Below are 27201 nucleotides of genomic sequence, written 5' to 3' on the forward strand. Positions count from 1 at the left end.
TCCAGAATCCGCCGCTCCAGACGCTATATGTCAAACCATCTGCCAACTAACGACCCAAATTGCATAGACTTGCATTCGAACAGGGCCTACTAAACACTACATGCACACTCGTCGGAAGTTTATTTCCCCGAAATTTAAATATACCCAAGTATCTTAGTTGTCCACGTCTAAATTAATCAATCGCACGCGCGCGTGCAACAAAATCAGCAAGACTTGAGAATTTTCGCGATTGTCGGTATGTTCCTTTGTCACTGACCACAGACTACGCGCGTTCGAATTCGAAAAAGTAAAATTGGAAAAAAGTTGTATGGAAACGCGCGTGCAAAAATAGGCCTGTGCGTTTGTTCGAGAAGAGAGAATTATTTTCGTACCGTGGAAACATCTTTAAGAGATTAATGACGCTGAAACGTTTTCAGGACGCGCGAAACGTGCGTCGTCGTGCAAAAGCGACAAAACGACGCTTTTTACGGCCATGAACATTAAAACGTTATTGACAGGAAGACATGCATACACACATGCGTCTTTATTTTATACGATTCTAAATGCTTGAATATTTTATTCTCTTTGAAAACTTACCGAAAGATACATAGATGAGTATTTATACGTAAAATCAACGACGTGATTTGTTGACAATCATTATTCAGAGTGTATAGACTGGGCAACGTCTGTCACTTCCATTTATGCATATCTATGTATGTACATATACTATACTATACAAAGAATGTAAAACGATTAAAGGAAGACCGCAAGGATGGGTAGCTGAAAAAATGAGGTGATATGGGTGAGAATTGCGTAAAACAAAGACGATTGGAAGCGTGTTGGACGGGCCTTCATCCAGTATTGAACGACAAATGGCTGTAAATGATAATGATGATATTTATACCATAAGAATTGTAAATAGGTTTTTGAGCTCTTTTTCCTATTATGATGTACATTAACATTAGAATAATATAATACTATGATTATTAACAAATTTAAATTAAAATTGTAAAATAGAAAATGATCAGTAGATCAGTAGCTATTAAAATATATATGAGATGTATTGTGAACATAATTTAGTAATAATAAAAAGCATTTTAAAATCAATTTTATACCATACATGCTTTTTTACATTAAATATATTTTATCAATTAAACATTTCAATTTTCAAACGAAAGCATAATAGAGATATATTTTGAATCAATCTCTATAATGTTATAAGATGACGTATCTAATGCCAAATATGTACATATGATATTACTTTATTGTTGGTGGTTGAAGATACTAGTTTGTTAATACACTTACTATTGGATTTCGTTTTAAGTTCTTAGAGTCAAAAGCTATCTTCAAATAGACTCACCAGTTGTCGCATGAAACTTTTAGCTGTCAAAATCTTTGACATGTCAAAAGGTCAAGTGTTTAAAAGGAAAATTCTATGGAAACCACACTACGACGTTGCTATAATTTCCATTTTTACTAATTAAAAAAAAATATTACAACCCTGGGTAACCATACATACATATGTAGAGGATGAGACAAATGATTGAGAATATTTATTCCAATAGTTTGTGCTTAAACATCTTTTGGCCAGATTGTTTCCTGCATGAACAAACTAATTCATGATTAAACGAAATGTACACTTGGACTATAACATACATATGTATGTATGGATACATAGATATATAAAAGAGTATATGAGGTAAAAACATAAGCTATCGTGTTGTTACTAAGAAAAAGTTTAGCTATTTTAAATATTATTTTTCATTTATTATTCATTTATGTAAATATTCCACATCGAATAAGTACTACTTCGAAGGTACAAATCAAATATTCAACCCATACGTTTTCGCCCGACCGTCTTCCGTAATTTTTTATAAGCCGGTACTTACTTTAAATTTTCATAATTACATTCTGTTTAGAATTATCCATTATATTACATAATAGCCCATAATAAATACCCTTCGAAAACGCTCACGCGACAATACGCAATTCGATACTCCGATCGTACACGCGATATTAGAACGTCTATTAATTTTCAATAAAACATATATTGTATATAATATAATAAACATTCGACGCAGCGTCCCTGCATCGCAAAACAACAGTTCCCATCTTGTCCGCGTCTCATCTTTTTTTTATACACCGTAACAAAATAAAAGTGATTTCAAACCGAGCGTATGCAACGCAGCTGCATAATGCAAGTCGGAACGCTCGCTTGACCAATGACCCGAGAGTATAGTACGACCGATCAATTCACGTCAGAGGACACAATTGGTGAAATAATTAGAAAAATCCTTTACAGACGAACGTCCGTACCTGTGCCACCTGCCAAACTGCGGCAGGGCCTTCATCCAACTGTCGAATCTTCAGCAACATCTTAAAAACCACGATGCCAAAGTCCTCAAGGCTAGGAACAAACTGCAATGCGCTTTCAGTATGTGAAATTTATCCGAGATATTCTTTTTTGCCATTAAAAAAAAAAAAGTGCCACATATAAATACAGAGCCCCCACTTTGAGCATGCTCAACTTTTTCCAAACAAATCAATTCAAACTTTTGGCACACTTTCCTCCAGTCGATTCGTTGCTTGATGAAAATTTTTGCATTAACATTTCCCGTTGAGCGAAGCATTTTCCGGGGCACATGCGTCACAAAAAAAGAACCTCTCGGATGATTTTTGCATTCAGACTGATGCATTCTGTGACAGTCCAAACAGACTTGTATACAATCATATAATAGATTCAACGAATAAAAAGAAAAATGCATAGAGTTATCTGTTTTTATGTCACATGTGCGTGCTTTGAATCAACACTTGAATCAATATGTAGATGCATTACGTGGATAAAATGCTTAGATGCACATTTTTCCATTCCGATCGAGTGCGACTATTAAGTTCCTGAAATGCCTTATTTTTATGTTGAAATCGTTTTTAAATAAATCACGTCCATACAAATCATAGAACATACAGTATATCAGAATAGAACAAACGTTGATTTAAAGCCTTTAAAATATTAATAAACACACGAAATTACAAAATCATGAGTCAGAACTGCATATTTGATTCACCATATACGATCAATAAAATGTAGCATATTATAGTATAATAATACGTTAATTTGAATTTGACAATTTGGTCATATTAGAGTGGAGTTAGGAGTAGATATTTGTTATATAATACGTCTATAATATTGATTTATATTTATGTAACGTTTTAACTATATATTTTATAACACGGTTTCATTGAACATGTCGCACCACGTGACAAATGTACATTTCATGACCAATCTATCTTTAATGCGATTATGTATATAGGTATATATAATCAAATTGTATACATATTTTAATTTTAAATTCATTCATAATAAATAATTTCAAAACATATTTTTATTTAATGGAATAATCTCATACCAAAAATATTGCTTGGAATCTTATGAGTTTTTCAGTACTACATTTTCAATCGAAAATTTCATAGATAGTTTGTTATCGTATGTGGTTAGAATGTTGAAGTGATATCTTTAAAGGCATTTCAGGTATTCAATAGTTGCATTGCTTTCTGGATAGTCCTTTTCAGCAACAGCCAAGGAGACTATTTCTGGAGTGTGTTTGTGAATTGAATTCCTTTTACGTTTGTACTCATCTTGCTTTTCTTTCTGTGCAAAAGGCGAAAGGCCGTACAAGTGCCATCTGCCAGACTGTGGACGGGCCTTCATCCAGCTGTCCAATCTACAGCAGCACCTGAGGAACCACGACGCTCAGGTGGAGAGGGCCAAAAACAGACCCTTCCATTGCAACATATGCGGCAAAGGCTTTGCAACCGAGAGTAGCCTTAGGACTCACACGTCCAAGGTCAGTCATGTATGTATTCCCGCACCAACCTCCCTTCTTTTATTAATTTTAGTTTGATTAATTTTCATATTTTACTTTTATATCGATCGACACTCCCGAATATTCAAACAAAAATTAAAAATTACAAAGTTGAAAAACATTACATTTCAATAATAAGAAAGGTACCTGTCAGCTTTCGCTTGACCACACCTGCAATCTACATATATATTATATATATGTGTACATATGATGCTTAATATATATTGAAATTATTTTTTAAATATCTAACTTTATATTCATTTGTACAAATTAAGAAATATGCTGAAATAATTCATTGAAAAACATCAACAAATTCAATAAATTTTTACATTAAATAAATAATCAATAACTGTATCTAAATTTAATTTTAATATTTTTTGAATAGTACATACATTTCATTATTCTTGAGATGACATTTCAAAACCTGTAATAAAAATAATAAAACAAAGTGAAAACATTCCAGCTTACATGTACAAAGTTTTTTTATACGACTAGATTTAAACGTGTCGATCGATTTATTATATTTATTTTTTAATAACTAATTTATTTAATATGGTTGTTTTAAACAGTTCTTGTAGTTTATTTTATATTATTTATTTACTCTGTTAAACTAATTTTGCATTTTTTTTCTATTATATTTTTTCTGTATTTCCCATCCGATACAACCTCGTTGACCCCGATAATACGTTTTTATTTTGATTTGATCCTAATCCTTTAATCAGATATGTACATATATAATAGATGTATTAAATAAATAATCTAAATCCTAATAATAATAACAATAAATAAAAATATTGAATTTATTATCAGTGCATGCAAAAAAATACGATTTCAATTACAATAATTATTTATGTATGAAATCAAACATACATATATCCTCTTTCTCTCTCTCTCTCTCTCTCTCTCTGTACCTATGTATATATGTTTCAATGGTGTGTTTGAAATAACAAATATATATATACATATATTAGTTTTCCCAATATAAAATAACAAATTTAATATGACTAAAAGATCCAAATAGAAGACTTCCACGCTTTACATACACATTGTCCATTATTTACTAGTATAATTATTTTCAAATTGAATTCAATTTTTGCATAGGGTAACAATAAAATAAATTAAAATAAGCGAGGGGATGCTAAAGATAGAGAATTATTTTTATTTGTTTGTATATTATTTATTTTCATGGAACTCCTCTGTAAAATTTGACGAATCGTTCGCTCCTTCTATTATTAGAAAATTTTCCCGGGAAAGATGTAGAAATATTTTCGCGAGCGTAACTTAAGTCAACGAATACTTTACGTTTCGATTTCAATCTATGTATAATAATATATGAATATGTAACCATATTACATTTACAAATCTAGCAATATAAAGAAATCAAAACTTTAGGATAATAAGCAAGTCTTCGTATTTATCTACATACAAATATTTTGTCAATTTGATATCTGAAACAGTTACATACATATGTAAACTGTTTCGATTAAAACTTAAAATTTATAGATTATAGAAATTATTTCAACCATTTTTGTTTCATTAAAGTTCATCATTCAAAAACACTTATTTCAAATATCAGGCCTCTCCTCAATTTGACCTTACGTGAAAATAAGTCAAAGATAGAAACACCATCAGATTTGCACACGATCAAGTATTAGTTAGTCGTTTTTAGTTAGTAGTTCAATATGCGTGTGAAATATGACATGGGTAGTCGATATAATGAAGAGTTTAGAGATCGAAATGGCAATGGGTAGGTCACGTAGCTAGAAGAACGTACAATAGATGGAAGAAAGAAGTACCTGAGAGAATGTAGAAGGGTGCAATAAAGGCCACATACATGATAGATGGGTGGATGAGATGGATGAGAGATGCTGAAAGTGGAGACGAATTAGCCTTTATCAAGTAGTGGTTGATGAATGATGATATTTTTTTAGTAAAAAAAAATAGTGCTTTTTAAATTCTGACTAAAAGTCTGACTCAACAACCGACTTTATTTTGAGATGTCGTTTTTTAAATTTTTATCATAATTAATCGTATTGTTCGTAAGTTTTTCCTTACGGTTTTTGTATTACATACATAGGCCGTAGATGGGTGGATGAAATTAGAAAAATGTGTTGGATGAGATGGATGAGAAATGTTGAAAATAGAGACCTTCATCCAGCAGTGGCTGGTAAATGATGATGAAGGCTTAACAGGTAAACCCCAAATGCGCCTTCCTGGTCCACATAATTATTACATAGATACATGTAAATCTAAACAATATCTGACATCTATGGTCAGATATTACAAACATCGTATTAATACGATAAATAACGATGAATAACTTTCATGTAACAATACGAATTTTATATTCGATAAACAACCACAGAGACATATATGGTGAGCAATATGGCGAAACCTAAGATATAACAATAACTAAAGGTTCGCAACAGAAAATTGGGAAGGAAACGCCAATTTTTATAGGAATCGTTTCAATGAAAATCAGAAAAATTGGCAAATTCTGATAAGAAACGATCGACCTTGACAAATCAAGGTCAGGCCAATAGCGAGACTTAGCGGGAATCGAACTCGTAACATCAAGTACGAGATAATTCAACATTCACCACTAGACCACGCTACTGGTTAAATATATAATAAAAAAAAATTTTCGATTAAACGGCTCATATATTGAAGCCTTTAGAATAGAGGAGTTCCGTGATATTTTTTGATTCAAAATTGAAAAGTTACATTATTTTCCGTACAACTAAACAAATATGAAACTGGGGGGGTACGCGTTTTTTACAATTGGCATATATAAAATCAATTGATTTATTAAAATTTTGAAAATTCATTTTATTATTTTTTTTTTGTAATATATGTATTGATGATGTATTATGTATGTGTGTATTAAATTTGTTGTCCATGATTGTGTACACGCGCTTCCCGTCCACCTCTCAACTCTGCACACTGAAAACTGAAAAACCGCAAAACCGAAAACAACCGAACCGCCAACTGTGTTCCCGGTTCGCGCTATATCTACCACTGTGTCGGTTGGTCGGATGCAGGAGCTACAACTGCATCTTGGTGTTTTGCAGCAACACGCAGCACTGATGATCGGCGGGCCCAACGCCACACCATGCCCCATTTGCCATAAGCTGGTCTTCGGAGGGGAAGCCCTCATGGAGCACATGAAGAACACTCACAAGGACCCGAACGCATCAGGCGTTGCCAGTAAGTGTTAAACGCCGTCGAAGACGCCGTCGAAATCTTCACCTCACCTCTACCACACACACCAATCAATCACCTTAGATATCTCTTCCATGACCATACAGAGTGATTCATAGCTCAAAACAACCAAGACATACCTAATAAAATAGATCATTCTGAGCAAAAAAGCCCATACAAGCACGGATCCAAAGGACAAGTTCCACTCTCGGCGACTGAGACCGAAAGCATACACCTCGCCGTGTTCCCGAACCCTTATTTGGCTGTAAACATTCGAAGAGTATAACATTCCGATCAATATGCCTTAACATTGACTTGAAATGATACACTCACTGAATGTTTATAATGGAAAATGGATTCAGTGCAAAAAATGGTGTTACAGTCGCTGAAAATGACACTAGACCTTTGACAGAACTCGTTGAACTGTTATCAAGTTATACGATAAACAATCCATATTTGTATGGCGTTTTAATTCTAAAATTCATCATACATGTGCTGTGAATCATTTTGTATATTTTGAATAATTTAATACAACGCCTTTCAGCATTTAATTTATAGTCAATTTTCTATGAATATTTTGGGCCGTCGATTAATTTTAATAATATGATGTTAAAATTTTTCGTCGGCTTTTTGCTTTCTTATTAAAATTTTCAGCGAAAAATGTTTTTTGTAATATTTTTCGATTTTTTATTATTATTTAATTTATATTATATACATATACCTACGGGGTGTTGGTTTTTATGCCAATATATCAAAAGTATCGTTACCAAACAATTTACATACTATTTATTATGTCTATTTTTTTTTATTGAACATTTGTCAAATCGTATACAATTAATTTTCATATATTTAAACATTTACTCATTTTTAACAAACAACCAAATTGGGACGAAACCGGAATAATTGCATACGATTTTTCATTCATTATAAATATTTAGCCCTTTATTTACATCAATTTTTTTTAATAAAACATCAAATTGTAACAGAAACTTTTTTGAAAAAAATTTCATAAAATTTTCCTCTATATAAATATATATTATGAAGGGCAAAATATTTACATATCCTATATAAAATGTGTCACTATACGGCAAAAGGACGATATATGATCCAAAACGCTTCTTCAAAAGTATCACCTAATCTGAATAGTTGAGTGAAATTCATTATTGACTCACTAGCTTGTAGAGTGTTTATATCTCATGATTCGAAGAATGTCTTCAATATATAAGTTTTGATTACTGATACAGTTTCAATGTAGACGTACATATATAGACTTATAAATTGAAAGCCTACCGTATTGAATTCGTGAGATGCATACATTGTACATATGCAAAACAGTTGAGGGTGTGAATTTGATCCAATCGTTCAATCTGTTTTTGATTAATACAAATCATTTCTAAACATTACTAACTGTGTACGGAACGTTTACTAACAGTGTCGATTGCGTTGCGTTAAAATCTAACACATCCTTCTGGATAATGAGAAATAAATGGTGAAGCAATCGACACGTGGCACGTCCTCGATCATCATTGTCCTTTGTGTGTGTGTGTGTGTGTTGTCGTTATAACTGTTTAGCATTAAAATTAACATTGGCTTCTCGCATTGACCTGTGTATTTCTGCTTTCTTTTCTCCTCCTGTCAACCTCCCAATCGACGTACTCGCTAATTCCAAATTTAACAACACGACAGTTGCGACGTTCCCATTGCGCTCATCTCACTCGCCAGCCAACTTCCCAACGTCCGCTAACCCTCCAGTGCCTACTAACGGTGGTGGTGGTGGCACCATGGGCGATCTTGGCATACCATCGTCTACGCCGTCTCTTCCCCCATCCCCTTATCCGGCACAAATCAAAGCTGATCCTTACATAGCGAAGCGGAGGACCGCCAACCATCCGTGTCCTGTTTGCGGAAAGCACTACGTCAATGAGGGGTCCCTGAGGAAGCACTTGGCCTGCCATCCCGAGACCCAGCTCACCAGCAGCCTGAGGATGTGGCCCTGCTCCGTCTGCCAAGCTGTATTCACCCATGAAAGCGGTAAATCCCATCAATATCATTGATCGGCTATATCTAATGTTGCAGTACTGCTGTTAAACGTTCGTTCAATAGGCTGAGGGTTAGCTGTAGATTTTTCTTTTAACATGGCACAATTTACAGTAGGCTTAATGCAGGTTTTTAGCAGTGAACTGGGTCACCGGGAAGGCGGGAATTTGACAAGCGAAATTTATTATTAAAAAAATCATCCCTAAAATGTTTTGCCAGTCCGAAAATTCCCGGCTTCCCAGTAGCCCAATCCTTCCCTGTAAATTCCGACACCATTGATTGCTCATATGTAATGTTTCGAGTATGGCTATTCGTTCAACATATTAATTTTTGTAAAAAAATGTAACCAATAATTCCTTAGATTGAACTTATGAATAATATTTACCTTTGTTCATTTGTATATATATACACATTTTTCAATTCAACGAGTAGTTTTTTCAAAAGTCATAAACAGTAAACATTAATTTGTACTTGAACTCGAACGCAAAGTCAGTTCCACGACTGTAAATTTACATTTTTTATTCGACGTATCAAATTTATATTTTATATATAAATATGTACATATGTATGTTTATATGTGTTGCAATTCATTTAAAAATATACAATCAATGTTGTCGATACAGTAATAGTCAATAAAATAAAGGTGTAGGGGGCGTGCCAGAGTTTCTCAAATCATAGTCATTCGATTAATCTCAGTGATCCATATTGCACTTCGACACTGATGAATGTTCCCTTTTTCGTTATTTCAGGACTGTTGTCCCACATGGAACATATGCGCATGGAGCCTAAGCATCAATTCGCCGCACAATACGTCTTATCTAGAGCAGCGGCCGAACGCAGAGAGAGGGAAACCGCTCTCCTGGCTGCAGTCTCAGCTTCCGGTTCCGGTCTACTACTCGGAAGTGGATCCTTATGCCCCTCACCTTCCGCCCACTCGGACAGTTCCTCAACGGGACGACCATCGTCGACAGGATCAGAGCCTCCATCCAACAACAACAACAACTGTGGACCACCGAAACTCGGCGACCTGCTACGAACCGCTACGAATAATGGCCACCATCAGCAATACAACCCAGAAGATCTCCACAATGCTAACAGAATGGCTGCGATAGCCGCAGCAGCTGCTGGAATCATGGGACAAGCCCAAGGTGGAGTCCAAGGAGCTCTAGGTTCCCCAGTAGATCCTGCGGTGCAAGCTGCAGCGGCTAGCTTAGCTGCTGCCATGAGGATCAACAATGCTCACAACGTCCATCTACAACAGCAGCATCAACAGCAACAACAGCAACAGCAAAACATGGTGGATAATCAAGGTGGTACCCCGCCTATGGGAAACGATTCGCCTAGTGCCGCTCAGGTAGCTATGAACGCTGCCACGATGAGATCCATGGCTGATTCAATGAGATCAATGGCTTCTTTGGAAAACCAATTGAATCAGCAGCAGCAGTCCGATCCAACGGCAGCTCTCAGGATGCAACAAGCTGAAGCTTTGCTGAGAAGTCAGGCTGAAGCAGCTTTGAGGTTGGCTGTATCTCAAGCGGCAGCTGGGGTTGAAGCTAACGCAGCTCGCCACAATGGTGGATTCTCTCAAGGATTAGATGGAGGACCCGGAGGTCCTGCAAGGCTCTCCCCCGATCTGGGAGAGGCTCTACGTCTAGCCCAAGAGCAAAGGTTGGAGCAGGCCCTCAGACTCCATGGAGATCCTAGAATGTTGGGTTTCGGCTTGTCTCATTCTCCTGCTCCGTCTTTACAACAACCGTCGCTGATGCATCAAAATCAACATCAGGGTCAGATTCAACAAAACCAACACCACACTCAACAAAATCAGGGACAACAACCATGAAAATTCAGTTATTACTAATTGGACGCGCTTTTTGTTTATTTCAAGTGTATGAAAGTGTGCATTTGAAATATTATTGTTTTAATAAGTACGTAAATTTATATTTAATTTTGAATTAGCGTTTCTTATTTTCGAATACATGTATTGTTTCGAAATTGATTTAAGAAAAAAAAGTTTTTTTTGGAGTGGAAAAGCGCGTTCGGTTAGTAATAACTAAAATATATTGAGTAACGAAAAGTGGCAGTTGATAGATTGGATATCCAAGAATGAAAAAGTGTAGTAGGATTTATGAAAAATTATTTTGACGCTTTATTATCAAAATTATGTGAAGGCAAACAAAAAATGTTTCATTCGAATGGATTTTGTTTGTTCTTTTTTCTTTTTTTTGAAAAATTTAGGAATCGTAAGTGTAACCTTTGGGCATTTCAATGAAAGTGATAGCGAAAAATATTATTATATTAATTATATTGGAAATTATATTGAACATTATTTTGTGTGCTATTTTAAGATTTTTAGTATAAAAATAAATTACTTGTTTGATTTGCGAGAGTGATGAAAAATTTATGAGTAACTAAAAAATTGTTTCCTGATTATGTGGTTTATTGAATTTTTGAAATTTTGTACTTTGTTCTAGCGAAAAAATAAAAATGATCACATTGGGGTTTTGTGTGAAAACATCCTTACACATTATACATATAAATAAGAGCAAGGAATCAATGTATATTTAATTAATAAGAAATAAATTTATATGTAAATACCATAGAATTGTAAGATAAATTTATATATATATATAATATAAATAGAAAATTTGGATTATATATATACATATATATATAAATTGAAAAATTAATAATTTCTTTTTGTAAATTAATTATAGTAATTAATATTGGGTGTTTAATTGGAAATTAAAATAACACCTCATGGAACCTGTTCTCGCCAATATAGCTCGTTTTAAGTGACAAAAATACAATGTATAGTATATTTAAAAATTAACTATCTTCCATTATAATTCTAAAGCTTTATTTAACATTCTGTTTATTTTGTTTAAATTTTTTATTTAATGAAGATTTGAGATTTCAAATTTTGAACGTGAACACGAAAAGTCGTAGTGTGTATTTTAGATGTTTTCTTTTCATCGTTCTGTGTTGAATTCTAATGAATTTGGAAATGTGACGAAATTGCTTTAAATTGTATATTTGCAATCGAGTACAAATTAGTGCCAAAAGTATTTTGTAAAAAGAAATTAAAAAAAATCGTAGGTGCCAATTAAAAAAAAATGTACGACCAAATCTGTTCACGCTCTAAATTAAATCTCAAATCTTATTTAAGCCTTCATTTAAAACAAAAAAGTTACATTTATTATTAACGTTGAATATGTTTTATATTGATTTATTTTTCATTAAGTGCAATTTTCAAAAATCGTATTAATATGATGATACATATATGAAAAACATGTTCCTAAAATACTCTAGTGAGCATTTAAACCTAATCGATAAGAGATAATCAACATTTTTGTAATACTATTTTATTATTTTAACGTTACTTTTACTTTATTTTATATGCAATTAATTACAAAACGTTCGAAACTATTGATTTGTAAATATTATAGGCGGAAAAAAGCAATATTTATATAATTTAACATTCAAATCTACATTTTTATCACGTTTTATTTCTTACATTTTATTTTATTGTTCTTCGTTACTTACACGGTTTATTTTCTTGAATCCTGTCTTTGTAAATAATGTAAATCAAAAATTCTGCATTTGAATTAATTAAAACAGTAGTTAAACAAACAGTAAATTTAGTTAAATTGACCGAGATCATTACGCAATTTTGAAGAATTAACAATCACGTCAATCCACACAATTGCAAAATACAAAAAAAACCGAATTTTTTGTATAAACTTGTCGTTTTGCGACAAAGTGAAAATAAATACCTATGTGCAAATATCATCACGCACTTCGTCCACAAAATAATATATAAATAACTATAAAAACACACACAATTACGACATCCTTGACAATGAGTAAAATGTTTAAAAACAATATATAATAATAATAGAAAACAACAAAAAAAATACACAGATTTAACCGTTATATAAAAATAGTATCTAACCACCATCGCCAATGCTTATAAATAGCAAAAAAACACATACAAATATAATAAAAATAAATAAATAAAATCATTTTAACAAATACAATAGCCCAGATATTTATATCAAGTATATATATTATTATTAAGATTGTAAATTTATTTAATTAAACATCTTACTTTTCTGTAATCTTGTCGATTGATTAAACATAAAATCAAAATAGTGCAATAGCCCAGAATTCATTCAATCCATACAGTCAATAATGTATGCGAAAATATGCAAACAAATAGCCCAGAAAACTCAAATATATAATAATATAAATATAATTTTACTAGTTATGCCAACATCTTTGCGTGTAAACCTTAAATACATCAAAGTTTATATGCAAAAATCAATCATTGTTGAAATATTCTACGAACTCGTAGACGTATTTTGAAATGATCTCAATTAAAGGATTGTCAGGTGATAAATATATTGTTTTTTTATATATTTTTTTCACATTATCAATATACTCACATGTACATTGAGGATGCGAAAAAAATTACAATGTGTCTTGGAATATTGGAATACTTGAATGCAACAAAATCTTCAATGCGATATATTCAATATATAATACATAATATCGCATTGAATTTTGCCGCGCATTCTGTCAAAATGAATAAAAATCACAACCAAAAAATGATTTTAAATTTAAAACTTTTTTTTGTTTACTTAAATATTGACTTTGTTCCGCCGTAACATCACATAAAATTAGGAACAGAGTCAATTTACAACAATAAAATAAATGCAATAGCCCGAACGCATTAACGATTGATTTGTGTACGTGTATCGTTTATCGAATGTTGTTTTTTTGAAATGTTTCATTTCGATTCGATTTTAATTGTTTATATCTACCAAAAAGTTTCGAATTATTACTGATAATTTTTACACACACGTGAGCAAAAAACTATAATATAAAAATGCAAATGATATAATTAATTATATTATGAAAGATTTCGGAAAATTACAACTTAAAAAAAGCTTACCATCTCGGAAGCCAATAAATATATCTAAACATACTATGAAAAGTTTGATCATCAAAACTATAAAATAATACGAAAAGGTCAGTCAGAATAAAATTAACATTTCTCGGTCAATAAATTATCAATAAATTATAAAATTACAAATTGTACATTCGGATTAAAAAATTAAAATAAAATAAACTATTTTTTGGATAAATTGTATCGTTCTTTTATAGTGTGCCGTTCGACAGTATAATTAAAAAAATATTAATCAATACACAAAAAGTTCCTACAATATTTACTCATTACACTATATACTAAATGTACATGTAATCAATTACAGCAAAATTAATAATATACGCCTAAAAATATTTTGTTGAATAAAAACGTGTCAATAGATTATATTTATTGCGTTTCCTAAGGAACAACAAAAATTAATAACATACAAACGAGAGTATTGAATAAAAACAAAAAAAAAATACTATTTCGGAAAATGACGTGTTGTTATTCTTAGAATAAAATAATGTATTTTTTAATTTCTTGTAAGATAAAATTGAACATTTTTTATTTTATTTTATTTTTTTGTTTATAACTTGTATACATAAACAGAATATGTTTAGTTTTTGTCGTTCGATCGGTTCGATATACGAATCTATATTATTTTATTGCGTACCTCGAACTGCTCTCGAACGAACATTTCATTTTACATTCACTTATGTTATTATCGATTTTTTTGTGTCGTATATAATACAATGCTGATTTTCGTAAGCACGATCTTCTTGTGCAATAGTTTACACAATGATTTTTTGTGTAAATTTTGTAATTATAGCTGAAAACTTTTAGCGTATTTAAACAAACAAGTAAAAATTGTACTTAGTTAAGTGTAATTAAAAAATGCATCGCCTATATCGCGGGAAGAAATGTTATCAAAATATTTTTTTTATACAATTTTTCTATTCATTTCAACGAATTTCCCATGATGATGATGACGATGATGAGAAAAGATGTACGTTTATAATTAGTGTTGTTAATGAAATACTTGTTTTTATTTTATTCAATGTGTTGGTTTCTTTAATAAAAAATCGAAAATGAAAAGTAGAATTGGTTATCAAAAATTCTGTAATATGATTTTATTGTGAATTTAAATGGCCTACGTATACTTATGCGTTGATCTTTAAATTTATTTTTTCAATAAAAAAAAGCAATTGTCCAACATCAACACAGAACCAACACAACAAAAAAGTTTGAATTATATTAAGTTTATGATTACCATCATTGTTTGTAATTAATAATGTAATCGTGGCTTCAATGTTATTACTAAAACATATAGTTGCAATAGAACCGGGTTTTGGTTACTATTTAAACTTTGTTTCAAATGATTAATTGTATTTGTAATTATTAATAAATCTAGTAGCACATGCATTAGTAGTTGATTAAAAAAATCATACAAAATAGACAAAATGTTCGCTCGTACTTAAGACATAAAAACGCACAATATTAAATAATAATTAATACACAATATATATGTATATTGATGTAACACAGCTTTTTTCATAATTACTATAATATACTCGTTGCCATATATTATTATTAATACTTGATTTTTTAATTCTCGACCGGTTTCTTTTGACTGATAAGAGTTGATGACGCTTTGTCGATTAACGAAATGGGCCTACATTTTTATATTAGAATACGTTATTAATTTATTATTATCATTAAATATGGCACACTTTAATTGGTTATATTGTAATATATGAGTTGTTGATACTTTTCTATTATTTTCATTATTTAATGGGACGTTTTTGTTGACGATTAGTATTTGTTGACCGTTTTTCAAATGCACTTTTCTTAAATGTTTAGATTATATTAATTATACAGTATACAATAGACAAGATAGCCAGGTTTTCAATTTATCCACTATACAATACACGTAGGAAAACTTTCAATGTTATTAATATCAGTATTACAGAAATTATACATATATGTGAATTTCAATTCTTAGCATTTAAGCAAATGTTCTCATTGAAGTTTTGATGCAAACGAATGGCTTACTTAAGCCGTCGAATTATTAATGAAAAACGGGAGTGATGATAGTATATTGTAAATGTACGTATAATTTGTCGGCATGTCCTCTCGTCAAGTATAAAAGCACTATCTGTAACATTTTTAGCAATATTTGATGTAGTGTTCATAGGAATGTAAGTAAATGAATTTGAAATCATTTTTAAACTCTATATTACCATTCTCTCGATAATAATTGCCATATTAAACATTACGTGAATAACGTATTAATTTTACTCGTAAGAACGCGTTTTTATGCGAGCGAACATTTGTTTGTTAATTTTTTCGCAATTTTCCGACACTCGCACGTCGGGTGCATAATTTTCCGGCGAAGAAAGAAAAATATTTACATTTCCCCGCGCTGTATGTAACGTTGCACGGCAATTTGGCTCAAATTTATTCATACGAAGTATATATCGTAGTATACGTGGCGTAATTACACCCTTATGAAATTGTAACAAAAGTGATACCCACACACGAAGTAAAACACCCGTACAATTTATAGGTGTTTTTATGCAAATTTTACCGCATCTAAAATTCGCATTATGCATCCGAAACCACCCCCGAACCCCTCCCAACCGGCCCGTCAAACTCTTTATAATCCGTATGCTTTTTTGAACGGGGAAAAGCGTCCCAAATTGAAGCAAATTAAAAAATAAAATGCATGTGCGAACGATTAACACTACAATAGGTTGTAATTATAATGGCTCATTATGCAAAATTATTATATTAATTATATACGATAACTATACTTATATAACAATAAGATAAAAAGCAGTTCTAGTGTTACACTAATCATCCAACTATGTGGTCAATGTATTCCCTTATCAAAAAATTATAAAAATTAAATTAAAAAAAAACATTCATGAATTATTTGCGCGCATTTTAAATCAAACCGTTTGGATTAAACAATAGTTTCTTGTTCGAAATTGAGCTTTCGTATGTGTAATGTATGCTTTTTGCATGGCTCGAATGGTCCAGTAAATGTTTTGAAATGCAAATTTTTGTATTATTTTATGTATTGAAAAAAATTCACATTTTCCTTAGTACCTACATACATACATACGTTCTGGACCGTTTCATTTCCTTGAACTTTTTATAACTACGTGTTTTAAATGTACTCGTATTTCATTATGCAATACTAATCGATGTTTAGTATAATAATTAATGAATAGGTAATATTAATAAAAAAATACAATTAATATTTAAAATGGATGTGCAAGAAATAATTAAAAAACACAGTGTGTACAGTGAATTTTTTTTATATTAATATAATTTTATTGAAGTTTTTAAGGATTATTATTTTATATTGAATTGATAACGACTGCAAATTTTGCCATTTTTATTATTATGTTATTTAGTTTATATTGATTATTATTATTATTATTATTATTGTAAAAGTAAACAAACGAAGAGAATGTTAACAATTTATTTTATATCTGTTGATGACAACGTAAATATTCGACTATTAATTAATGAATGTTTATATTAATTTACTTTGAATTGTTTTATTATTATTATTATTATAATTTTCACAAATCCGTGTAATTATATATATATACACGCATACGCATACATTCATGTATATTGTATTATATTTACATATTTGTATTAAAAGTAATAAGGAAAATAAAATTGTATAACGTCTAGGATCAAAATTGAAATTATCGTTTTAATTGTACGATCGGATATGAAAATTAATTGTAAGTAAATAATGAATTAATGAAGATGATGAGGATGAAAAAATAAACAAATAATTAAAAATTTAATTGTAATGATCGATTTTTCGGGATAATAAAAATGAAATCATTGATGATACAAATTATTTGAAAGAAAAAGCGCATATGTATTTGATGATTATGTACGTGTATATGTGCGCAAACATTTGGTTCGCTTGTGACGTATTTGACGTCACCATATATGATCATTATTATCAAATATATACAAATAGATAATTTTATATTAAGTTTACAGTTTTTATATTATTATTATGATTATTATCAATTATTATTATTATTATTATAAATGGAACGTGTCATCATTGATTTGAATAATTATTATTTTACCTATTATTGTCAAGAACGGTTAGTTATAATTATTTTTAAAATAAAACAATGTTTAAATTTGAACTGAGTTTTCATTCGAACGAACCCTTGCCAAATGATACCCACACTTGAAAAACTGCAACTGCAAACAGGCGAATGCAATCAAATTCATAAAGTACGTGTATGGTATGTAATGAGTACGAATGCAGCTGATGATATTAACGATATGTTGCACGCACACACCAACACACTACCATTAGATTGTTTGTTCGATATGCATCCAATTTTAGAAACTGAACTTTTCGTTGCCATAACACATAAGTTTTACAACACTCGCCATTTGCACTTATCAGTGGATACCTAAGTAGATAAAAGGATATTTTAAATCGGTTTCATTCAAAAATAAAAACTACAAGAATTCAAGTAAATGGCTAAATACTGAAGTAAATACTTAGCTTAGCTTCCAGTATATTTTAGTAAATAGTGAAAAAAAGTTCTAAAAAAATTTTATTAAATTTTTCACTACAAAAATTTGTATAAGTGCCATCTAAGGGTAAATAGGTACATTTTATAGAAATTATATGTATATATGTATATAAAATATATTTTAGAGAAATCCAAGGTATAATTGGTTGCATTTTATGCAATTTAGAACACTTACAAAACTAATGAGACATCTATTGCTGAATAGAAATTTTAAAATACATAAAAAAAAAATTAATTAAAAAAATACACAAATAATCTTTCAAATTTAATTTGTAAATATACGATATAAATTAATATTAAATATATTAAATCACAAAAATATATTACAACCAAATTCTAAAATGCTTCATAAATATATGGATAATTTTTACACATTTTTCTTATATGGTTTTCAATATTCATGTATGTATTACTTTATGGTTATAATATTTTTTTTTTTGTATATATAAATTTTTTTTCATTACATTAGTTGTAATTAATGTTTTGGTTCGTTTCCAATATATAATGACAATTATTGCACGCAGTAGCTCTAAGTTATTCGTCTTGAAAAAATTTACAATACTTTCGTAAGAGGGTTCGAAATCTAAAAACCAAATTATAATTAAAATATCTTAATAAAACAAAAGATTTTTCAATTGATAAATATTCTGCATTGAAAATTGAAAATAAACCGTCACATTACAGAAAAAAATTCAGTCGATCCGTATCTTAATTAAAGTGAAATTGAAAAGTGACATCTATATAATAAATGCTTAACTCTTTTTGAAATATCTATCAAATTATAGAACCACAACCATCACTGCAATTATAATTCTCTGAAATCATTTCATTAATTTTATATAGATTTCAGTTAACTAACACGCATGAAAATGATTTTAGGAAAATTTAAATTTCTTAGGTTTTTCTTAGTTATATGTACTTTAATATGAAAAAATGTTGCAAAATGGAATTATTTTACTATTTTTATTTACCACGCCTATTTTTACATCTTCAAAAAATGTTTTGTATTTATTTTCAAACGATCATCCAACATAATTCTAAAATGAAAATGCAAAAACCAGTCAAATAGAAAAATACTTACACGTGGCTTTTAACCCCATTATTATTAAACTTGCAACAATGCATATTGTCTGAACGCATCAATTATTATTTACAACACTTCGACACACACGTATACCTTTTAAGCAAACATACACACACACATATGCATCACTGTGCACCAGTTGTGTGCATTTTAAAACGGCCGGCATATGAACATAATTATAAAGTAGACAATGTGAACTCTCATTATCGCATTTGCACGCAACGCCCGCAACAAGCATAAATTAATACATTTCATACGTCTGCAATTTCACTTTTATATACGATTACAAATACCCCCCCCCCCCCCCCCAAACACACACACGCATACATTTCAGTATCGAAAATTTGCCAATTATAATCGCAAAGCCCTTTTATCGGACCGCGGCGATCGTTCGCGATTACATCGAATTGCACTTTCGTGCAATTGTCTCGCAATTAGCCGCCGCAATGAAATGATCAAATTTATTTCGTATTATTATTATTCACAAATAAGTCGGTTTTATTTTAATATCTTTTTTTTGAAAGAAAATATATAACTCAAACAGTACTTAAATTGTAAGTTTTTTTTAGTCAACTCAAGTTTTAGACATTCATTATACATACATCCAAAAAGGTTTTAAGATAATATTTTCTTGTTTATTTTATTAATTTGAACCGGGCCGGACCTGCAAAATTCTTACACTTTACACTTGGATGAGCAATGCGGCTGTTTGAATTGTAAGTTCGAATTAAAAGGAACGATGCGCGCACGTCACAATTATTGCAGTTGCAAGTTGCAACGAATACACATCGCTACAATTTAATTTATCGTATGGGAACGATGTGCTGACAATAGCCAATTAAACTGCACTTTGCACAATTAATATCACTATTCAAAATTAATTTTAAATAAAGCCGAAGTCTACATACAATGTTCGTATATGAAAATAGTCACATTTTCTTATGATTGCATAAGTTCGTGCCCGATTTTTATAGATAGCGGTAAGCGAAAAACAGGCATAAACTTACGCAATCAACTAATATGTTGTAAAATATTAGATTATTTGAAAGAAATTAAATTTTTTCAATAAAAATAATAATATATTGAAAATAACAAGACATTTAAGTACTAAATTGTGTAGAAATACTAAGCTTTGTTAGGTTAATGTCGCGTTTAAAAAATGTTGTTTCTGTAATGTCTGTTAAGCAGTAAGCGCATGGATTAAAGAATCAAAATAAATAGAAATAATTTTTGTATCACTTCAATCGTTGATTCAATATTTTAAAGCATATCTTAGAGTTATCTCAAGATAATAAAAATATGAAAAAAATAATAACATGTTCTATTACATCGTTCTTTTCAACGGTGCACCACCACCGCGCCAATTAAACAGCAAAACAATAAGAAATATTTTCCTTACACGTTATGTAAGAATAAATTGAAAACGTTAAAAAAATAAATAATGAAATGTTACTTCACCTGGCAAAAAATCGTGTCTGTGTGTGCGCTTTCGTTCGGAACACCCTATATACGTGAGAGTTTCTCAAATGGTGAATTCAACACAACAGTATGATAAATTACAGTTCCACTCGAATGTATGATTAAGTGTATTTGCGAGTTTATAAAAATACTATAACGCTACGCTTTGCACAATAGATAACTTTATTTTGAATACTTTTCATACCAGCGATTCTCAAACTAATTTTCAGTTGTATTTCGATTCATAGCGATTAGAATTGTAACTCACAGCGACGGAAAAAACAATATCTACTTAAATTACGTATTAGTAGGCTCATTTGGAAATAACTTATCACGGGTGACGCCGGGTACTTTCAAATAATATGTATTAATATAATTAGACAACTGATTATTATTTCAAATATAAAAATAATCAACTTTCATGTGACTTTTACTCACAAAAAAAAAGTAAGCTTTAGTTTAGTCCGTTTTGCATACTATTTATAATGAGTAGTAATGAAAGTGACTTTTATATGGTTTAAAATAAATAAAAAATTCATTCAATTATTAAATATTATAATATTTTGAATAATTAATGCATTTTTCAATTCATGTAATTAAATAACTATATATAATTTATGCAATATATATATATTTATAAACTCACTCCAATGTTTATTGTAATATATACATAATATTATAGTTATATTATCTAATTGTATTTTTTATTTTTTTTCATTATACTCGTATAAAAATCATTTTAAAAATTTAAAACATCTGCTTCACATTATAATGAAGATATTATAAATAAATATTAACCACCTAATTTTTATAAAACATTAAAAAAATCAATTAATTAAACATAAGCTATGAATGTTTGAATGAATTTAGAAGCGCTGACATCTAATACAAACAAACACAGTGCATGTCAAACTTTTTACAGCATATCATAGTTGCCATTTTCTAGCCATTAACTGGTCAAGAGACAAAAAAAAGCAACAAATCGTGTTTTTTAAACACAAATTCTAAAGTGACACGTAATATTTTTTTACCGCACGTTCTAACGGCAGTCTCGTTAATTAACAAATTTCGAAAATCAATCGGTCGAATACTGTTTTTTACGATTCAAGAATCATCATATTCGTGCAGCAAGCATCGTCATCATCATCGAGCAAGCATAGAAAAAAATTACTTAACTGATCTTATCGATTCTGCGTATTCATCGGATTTTAGCATTTGTGTTCTCGTGCACGTACGCGTGTTTATCAACACGGAAAAAGTATAAATGCAGTTTGCCGAGGAAGATTCACATCATCAGTGTACGTATTATTGCATTTGTATTTCGCCTGCATACGTAATGACACTGTAGAATTATTGCATTAATAATAATGAGGCGTTGCATTTTTCACAGTGCACACAATTAAACATTTTCCCCTTATCATTGTTATGTAGGTACGTTTGTTGCATTTTGTATACCTAATATACATTTTTAAATAATAAAAAAAAAATAATTAAACTACACAGTATGCTTTTTCAAACTCTTAAATAATTTATCATAAAATATAAAATACAACTGCACATAATTAATATCGAAAAATCCCCTAAAATTGCCGGTCACTCCCCAATGTGAATTAAACACAGGAGGTTCGCGTTTCGTAAAGCTAAGTGACTTTAAATTGAAAAAATGTTAATTTTGTCTGGTTGTCAGAAGTTTGAGGTGAGTTGCGTGCGCCTTTGCAAAAATAATAACATAACTTTTTTCATGCCAAAAATAAAAAAAATTAAAATCATTAATTTCTCACACGCTTTTTACCCGCCTTCTCACACTTCATATCAAATTAGGTACTTGTATAAAAACATAGCTAAAATCGTTTCAATGAAAGAATTCCACTTTACGGTCATGGAATTTATTAGCCTATCTTTCATTTCTAATTGCAAAAAGAGTCATGTAAAGGTCACGCAAATTCAGAAAGAATTTTTTATGAAATGTCAATACATTTTTTCCTTTTTATAGTAAACTTTAACCCAAATATATGTATATATATATTTTTTATTTTAAATTCATATAACATTGCTAACAATTGAGCATACATAGTATTAGCACGTTGCATAATTTTACATCAAAAATCATTCAAATAATGTTTATTATTTAATAATACACTTAAAAAAGTTTTAAATATACACACATATGAATACAGTATTTAGTACTAACCCATATGTAATATGTAAGTATATAAGATAGGCATTCTGATTTCTCGATGATTTTCATTTCTTGATAAAAAAATAATTCTCGATTTCACTTCTCAATTTTCTCAAGAATTCTCGAGAAATTTTGATGAATGAAAAAATGTATGTACATATGTAATAATATTACATTATATGAAATATTGCAAATAGCTTTAAATATAACTTGGCATATTACATTTTGATTGGCATTAGTTTGGATCGGTCTATACATTTTCATAGTAAAATACATATAACTATTAAATATTAACTCGCCACAATTACATTTTAATTTTTAATAGTTATAGAAACATACATACATACATAGATATGCAAATGCGTACAAAACATTATCGATGAAGCAAATGAGAGCTGAATGATCGTTACTTATGTGAAGATAATTCGTTATTGAGCTCCGAGCGTCAAATTACGAACGAAATTCGGGACTTATGAAGACAATTTTTAATGTTAAAGTAACAACAGCTGTTGCTGCTTACATGAACAATCTAATAAATAAGTCTTTTTGGATTATTGAAAAAAAAGCTTGGTAATTTCGGTTTTTTAAAAAGAAATTAGCCCTAAATAATTTTGTATTTTGCTGATTCCCTTTGCAAAGTGATTTCTTCTTATCAGAGCCGGGTCTTAGATATTACCAAAATGAAGATAAGTCCGGATAGAGTAATGTATTTAAATATTTTGACATTCGAATGCTTTCGGCTTTACAAGAAAGTATCCATATTTTGAAACATCTGGCACAAACGTTCGTCTAAACTTACTTTTTATTTTATAACCTAAGCAAAGATGCGAGTGCTAGATAACGTTAAACAAATTTTGCAATCAAATACTACAAACCCGCCATTTCTTATGCAGTGGCATAAAAAATTATTTTTATGCCAAGTTAAAAATAGTGGTACAAATAAAATTTTTAACAATAAAAATTTCAGTTTAAAAATTCTCGATTTCGTATTTTTCTCGATAAATTCTAATATAAGATAATTAAAAACATATTCGTTTTAAAATACTAATACACTATGATATTAAAATTTTTTATTCACATTTATACATATCTATAAGCCAAATTAATTCATTACCTTTAGGTGTAAGGTACATACAGTTTCTTCGTTTCCTATATAGGAAAGAATATGGGTATTACCCATATCTCTACCCCACTCCTTTCCTTTTGGGCATGCTTGGGTATAATTCCCTTGAACTTCGGAGAAACTTCTCATTAATTCGTTTCGTTATCCTGCTCTTACGTGGTAATACGTCATACCCGTTGTTGCTGGAGCAGTTGGGACTTTATGTCCCTAATCACTATGTGCGTGGTAGACATCATCATTTAATGGCTGTACCTCTGCCCGCACAGTCCTTTTTCGAATGGCTCCTATTCCAAGAGCTATTCGACTTCTTAATGAAATCGTTGCTGCCGAGACTGAATGTGATATTTTCCACCTTAGTGAGCGTAAATTGTCGGAAATTACTCTAACCCATTTATCTGGTAGTCTGCGCTCATCATTGTTTTCATGATTGATTGTGATTTATGAGTGAAATTTTGATTGACTCTCTCCCATTTGGGCCTTACAGGGATGTTTTGTATTTGTAGTTGTTTCTTACATATTTATTGAAACTGGCTGTAGGTGCAAGGCATTCCTTATGCTATATTTTTTATTTGATATTTTTACTTTATCTGTTATTATTAAATGCTATTTTTTATGTATATGTATGGATTTATTTATGTTTATGTTCAAATGTATTTTTTTATGTATAATTGATGAGTATATTATTTTCGTTATGTATTAATTTATGTTTAATTGTTATTTTGTTTTTTTTTTGTGTTATATTTTTTGACCATTGTGGCGCTTTAGGAATTCCTGTTATGCCACAATGGTCTGTTTAGAATAAAATAAATAAATAAGATAGTAGGTATTCCAAATTCGATAGATCTCAATTTATAAATGTGAATTGTTAGCAAACATTCAACTTTATATAGCAGATTATATCATCATTTCCTGTACAAATACTACTGGATAAAGGCCTCTCCAACACACTTCCATTCATCTTTTTATTATAAGTTTCACTTGTGCGACGATAATTTGCAACTCTCATACATTTTTATAATTTCATCCTTTAACATTGTCTTGGGTACCATTTCAGCACTTCTTTCAACCATTCTTCAAGCTGCGTGACCTACCTATTGCCATTTCAATCTTTTCACCCCTCCACTAAATCGTCTACCCTTGTCATAATTCTCACCCACGTATTCCATTTCTTATCTCTCCTCTTTATACCGAGCATACAACCTTCCAAATTTCTTTCAATGCATTCATTTTTGTGTAATATATTGGCATTCAATATCCAAGATTCACATCCATACGTCATCACTGGCAAAACACATTGATCAAAGATCTTTTTCTTCAGACAAAGTGACATTTTTGATTTCAAAACGGCATTCATTCGGCCAAATGCTTTCCATTCCAATTTCACAAGTCACTTTGTTTCCTCTTCTTTGCTTCCAGACATGATTATAATTTGCCTTAAATATAAAAAATATTTACTGTTTTATCGTATAATAAAATGCCATCAGACATGCAAACAAAGTATGACATATTTTACAAAGACAAGTTTCCAAATTATTTTTTTACATCACAAATTATAACAATATATGTATATCCAATAAATGATGAAACATTAAAACCAAACAAACAGACCATAATATAACAAAAATTAAAGTTCAATGTCATCAGTATAATACCGACTATTCAGACATCAAAGCTTAACATCATGTGAATATCCTGTCGTGTACGACGTCAACGGTCTCGAAGGTTTCACTAACTTATCTTAGTATGTTGGTTGTGTGTGTGTGCATTCATCGTCATTAACATAATAATTTTATTATGTTGTGCAATGCATTTATTTGTGTATTGCGATCGTACGCCGTATATTATCGGACCGATTCGCACTCCATAAGTATATCCGGTTAAACGGGTTCAAATGACCGTTCGCCGCTTTTAATCAAATGTGCATTAAACATTTATACTTAATATAATACAAGTATGCAATTTCAAACTGCACGCACGTCAAAAACCCTCATGTATAATAAAACGGTATACTTAATGTTAAGCAAACGATTAAATTTGATTTTTGTGGTTAGAAACTCACCTATCTATGTTTGGTTAAAAGAAAACCTTTTCTCGGTCACTGAATCAATATCTTAATACTCAATTATATAAAATCAAGAATATCAAATTTAGTGATAGAAGCATTTCATTTTAAATATTTTACATTAAACAATGGTAACGGTATTCAGAATTTACCAGCAGACAAGCATGACTTTTCAATTTAATATTCTTTACTACATATATCCATTCAATACTCTTTTAAATGTTGTTTAATTCGTAGGTATTAGTTCTTATTTCAAATGTATTGAAGTCACATTTGTATTTCTAATTATTTAAAATTATATATTTAAGTTACTAAAATAGTAACGTATTCATTTAAATGATACGATTACGTACCGAAAATCCTGACGTTCCTAAAATCTGTACTACTTTAATATGGAATTCTTATTATATTTAATTTTATTAAAATAATTGAACCTTCTAAATAAAAATATGCTTATTTCTTTATACAAATTACACTGAATAAAGCCTATACATATCAGCCAATTATGTACTAATATTTAATGAAATTGAAATATATACATGTATATCCGTACTTGTATTGGTTGTCAAGGAATGTATAATTATATTATACTTAATTCAATTATTATTTTTATTAATTCTTGCACTATTAATTGAAAATCATAGCCTTTTTTTGGTAAAATGTGTACTTATTTCAACTAATAGTATACCAAAC

The 27201-nt window shown here is 30.2% G+C and overlaps 1 protein-coding gene across 1 annotated transcript in view; it reads left to right on the top strand.

The window, feature by feature from the left end:
• dati (zinc finger protein datilografo) overlaps positions 1–10920 on the top strand; it is a 104440-nt gene extending 93520 nt beyond the window's left edge. Inside the window, exons 6-10 of the mRNA XM_077440557.1 lie at positions 3640–3824; positions 6884–7050; positions 8863–9074; positions 9830–10377; positions 10522–10920. Coding sequence (XP_077296683.1) covers positions 3640–3824; positions 6884–7050; positions 8863–9074; positions 9830–10377; positions 10522–10920 — 1511 coding nt within the window. The remainder of the gene's footprint in view (positions 1–3639; positions 3825–6883; positions 7051–8862; positions 9075–9829; positions 10378–10521) is intronic.
• Positions 10921–27201: the final 16281 nt, after the last annotated feature.

The sequence above is a fragment of the Arctopsyche grandis genome, chromosome 11, assembly GCF_051622035.1.
Source record: "Arctopsyche grandis isolate Sample6627 chromosome 11, ASM5162203v2, whole genome shotgun sequence".
NCBI classification, from domain to species: domain Eukaryota; kingdom Metazoa; phylum Arthropoda; class Insecta; order Trichoptera; family Hydropsychidae; genus Arctopsyche; species Arctopsyche grandis.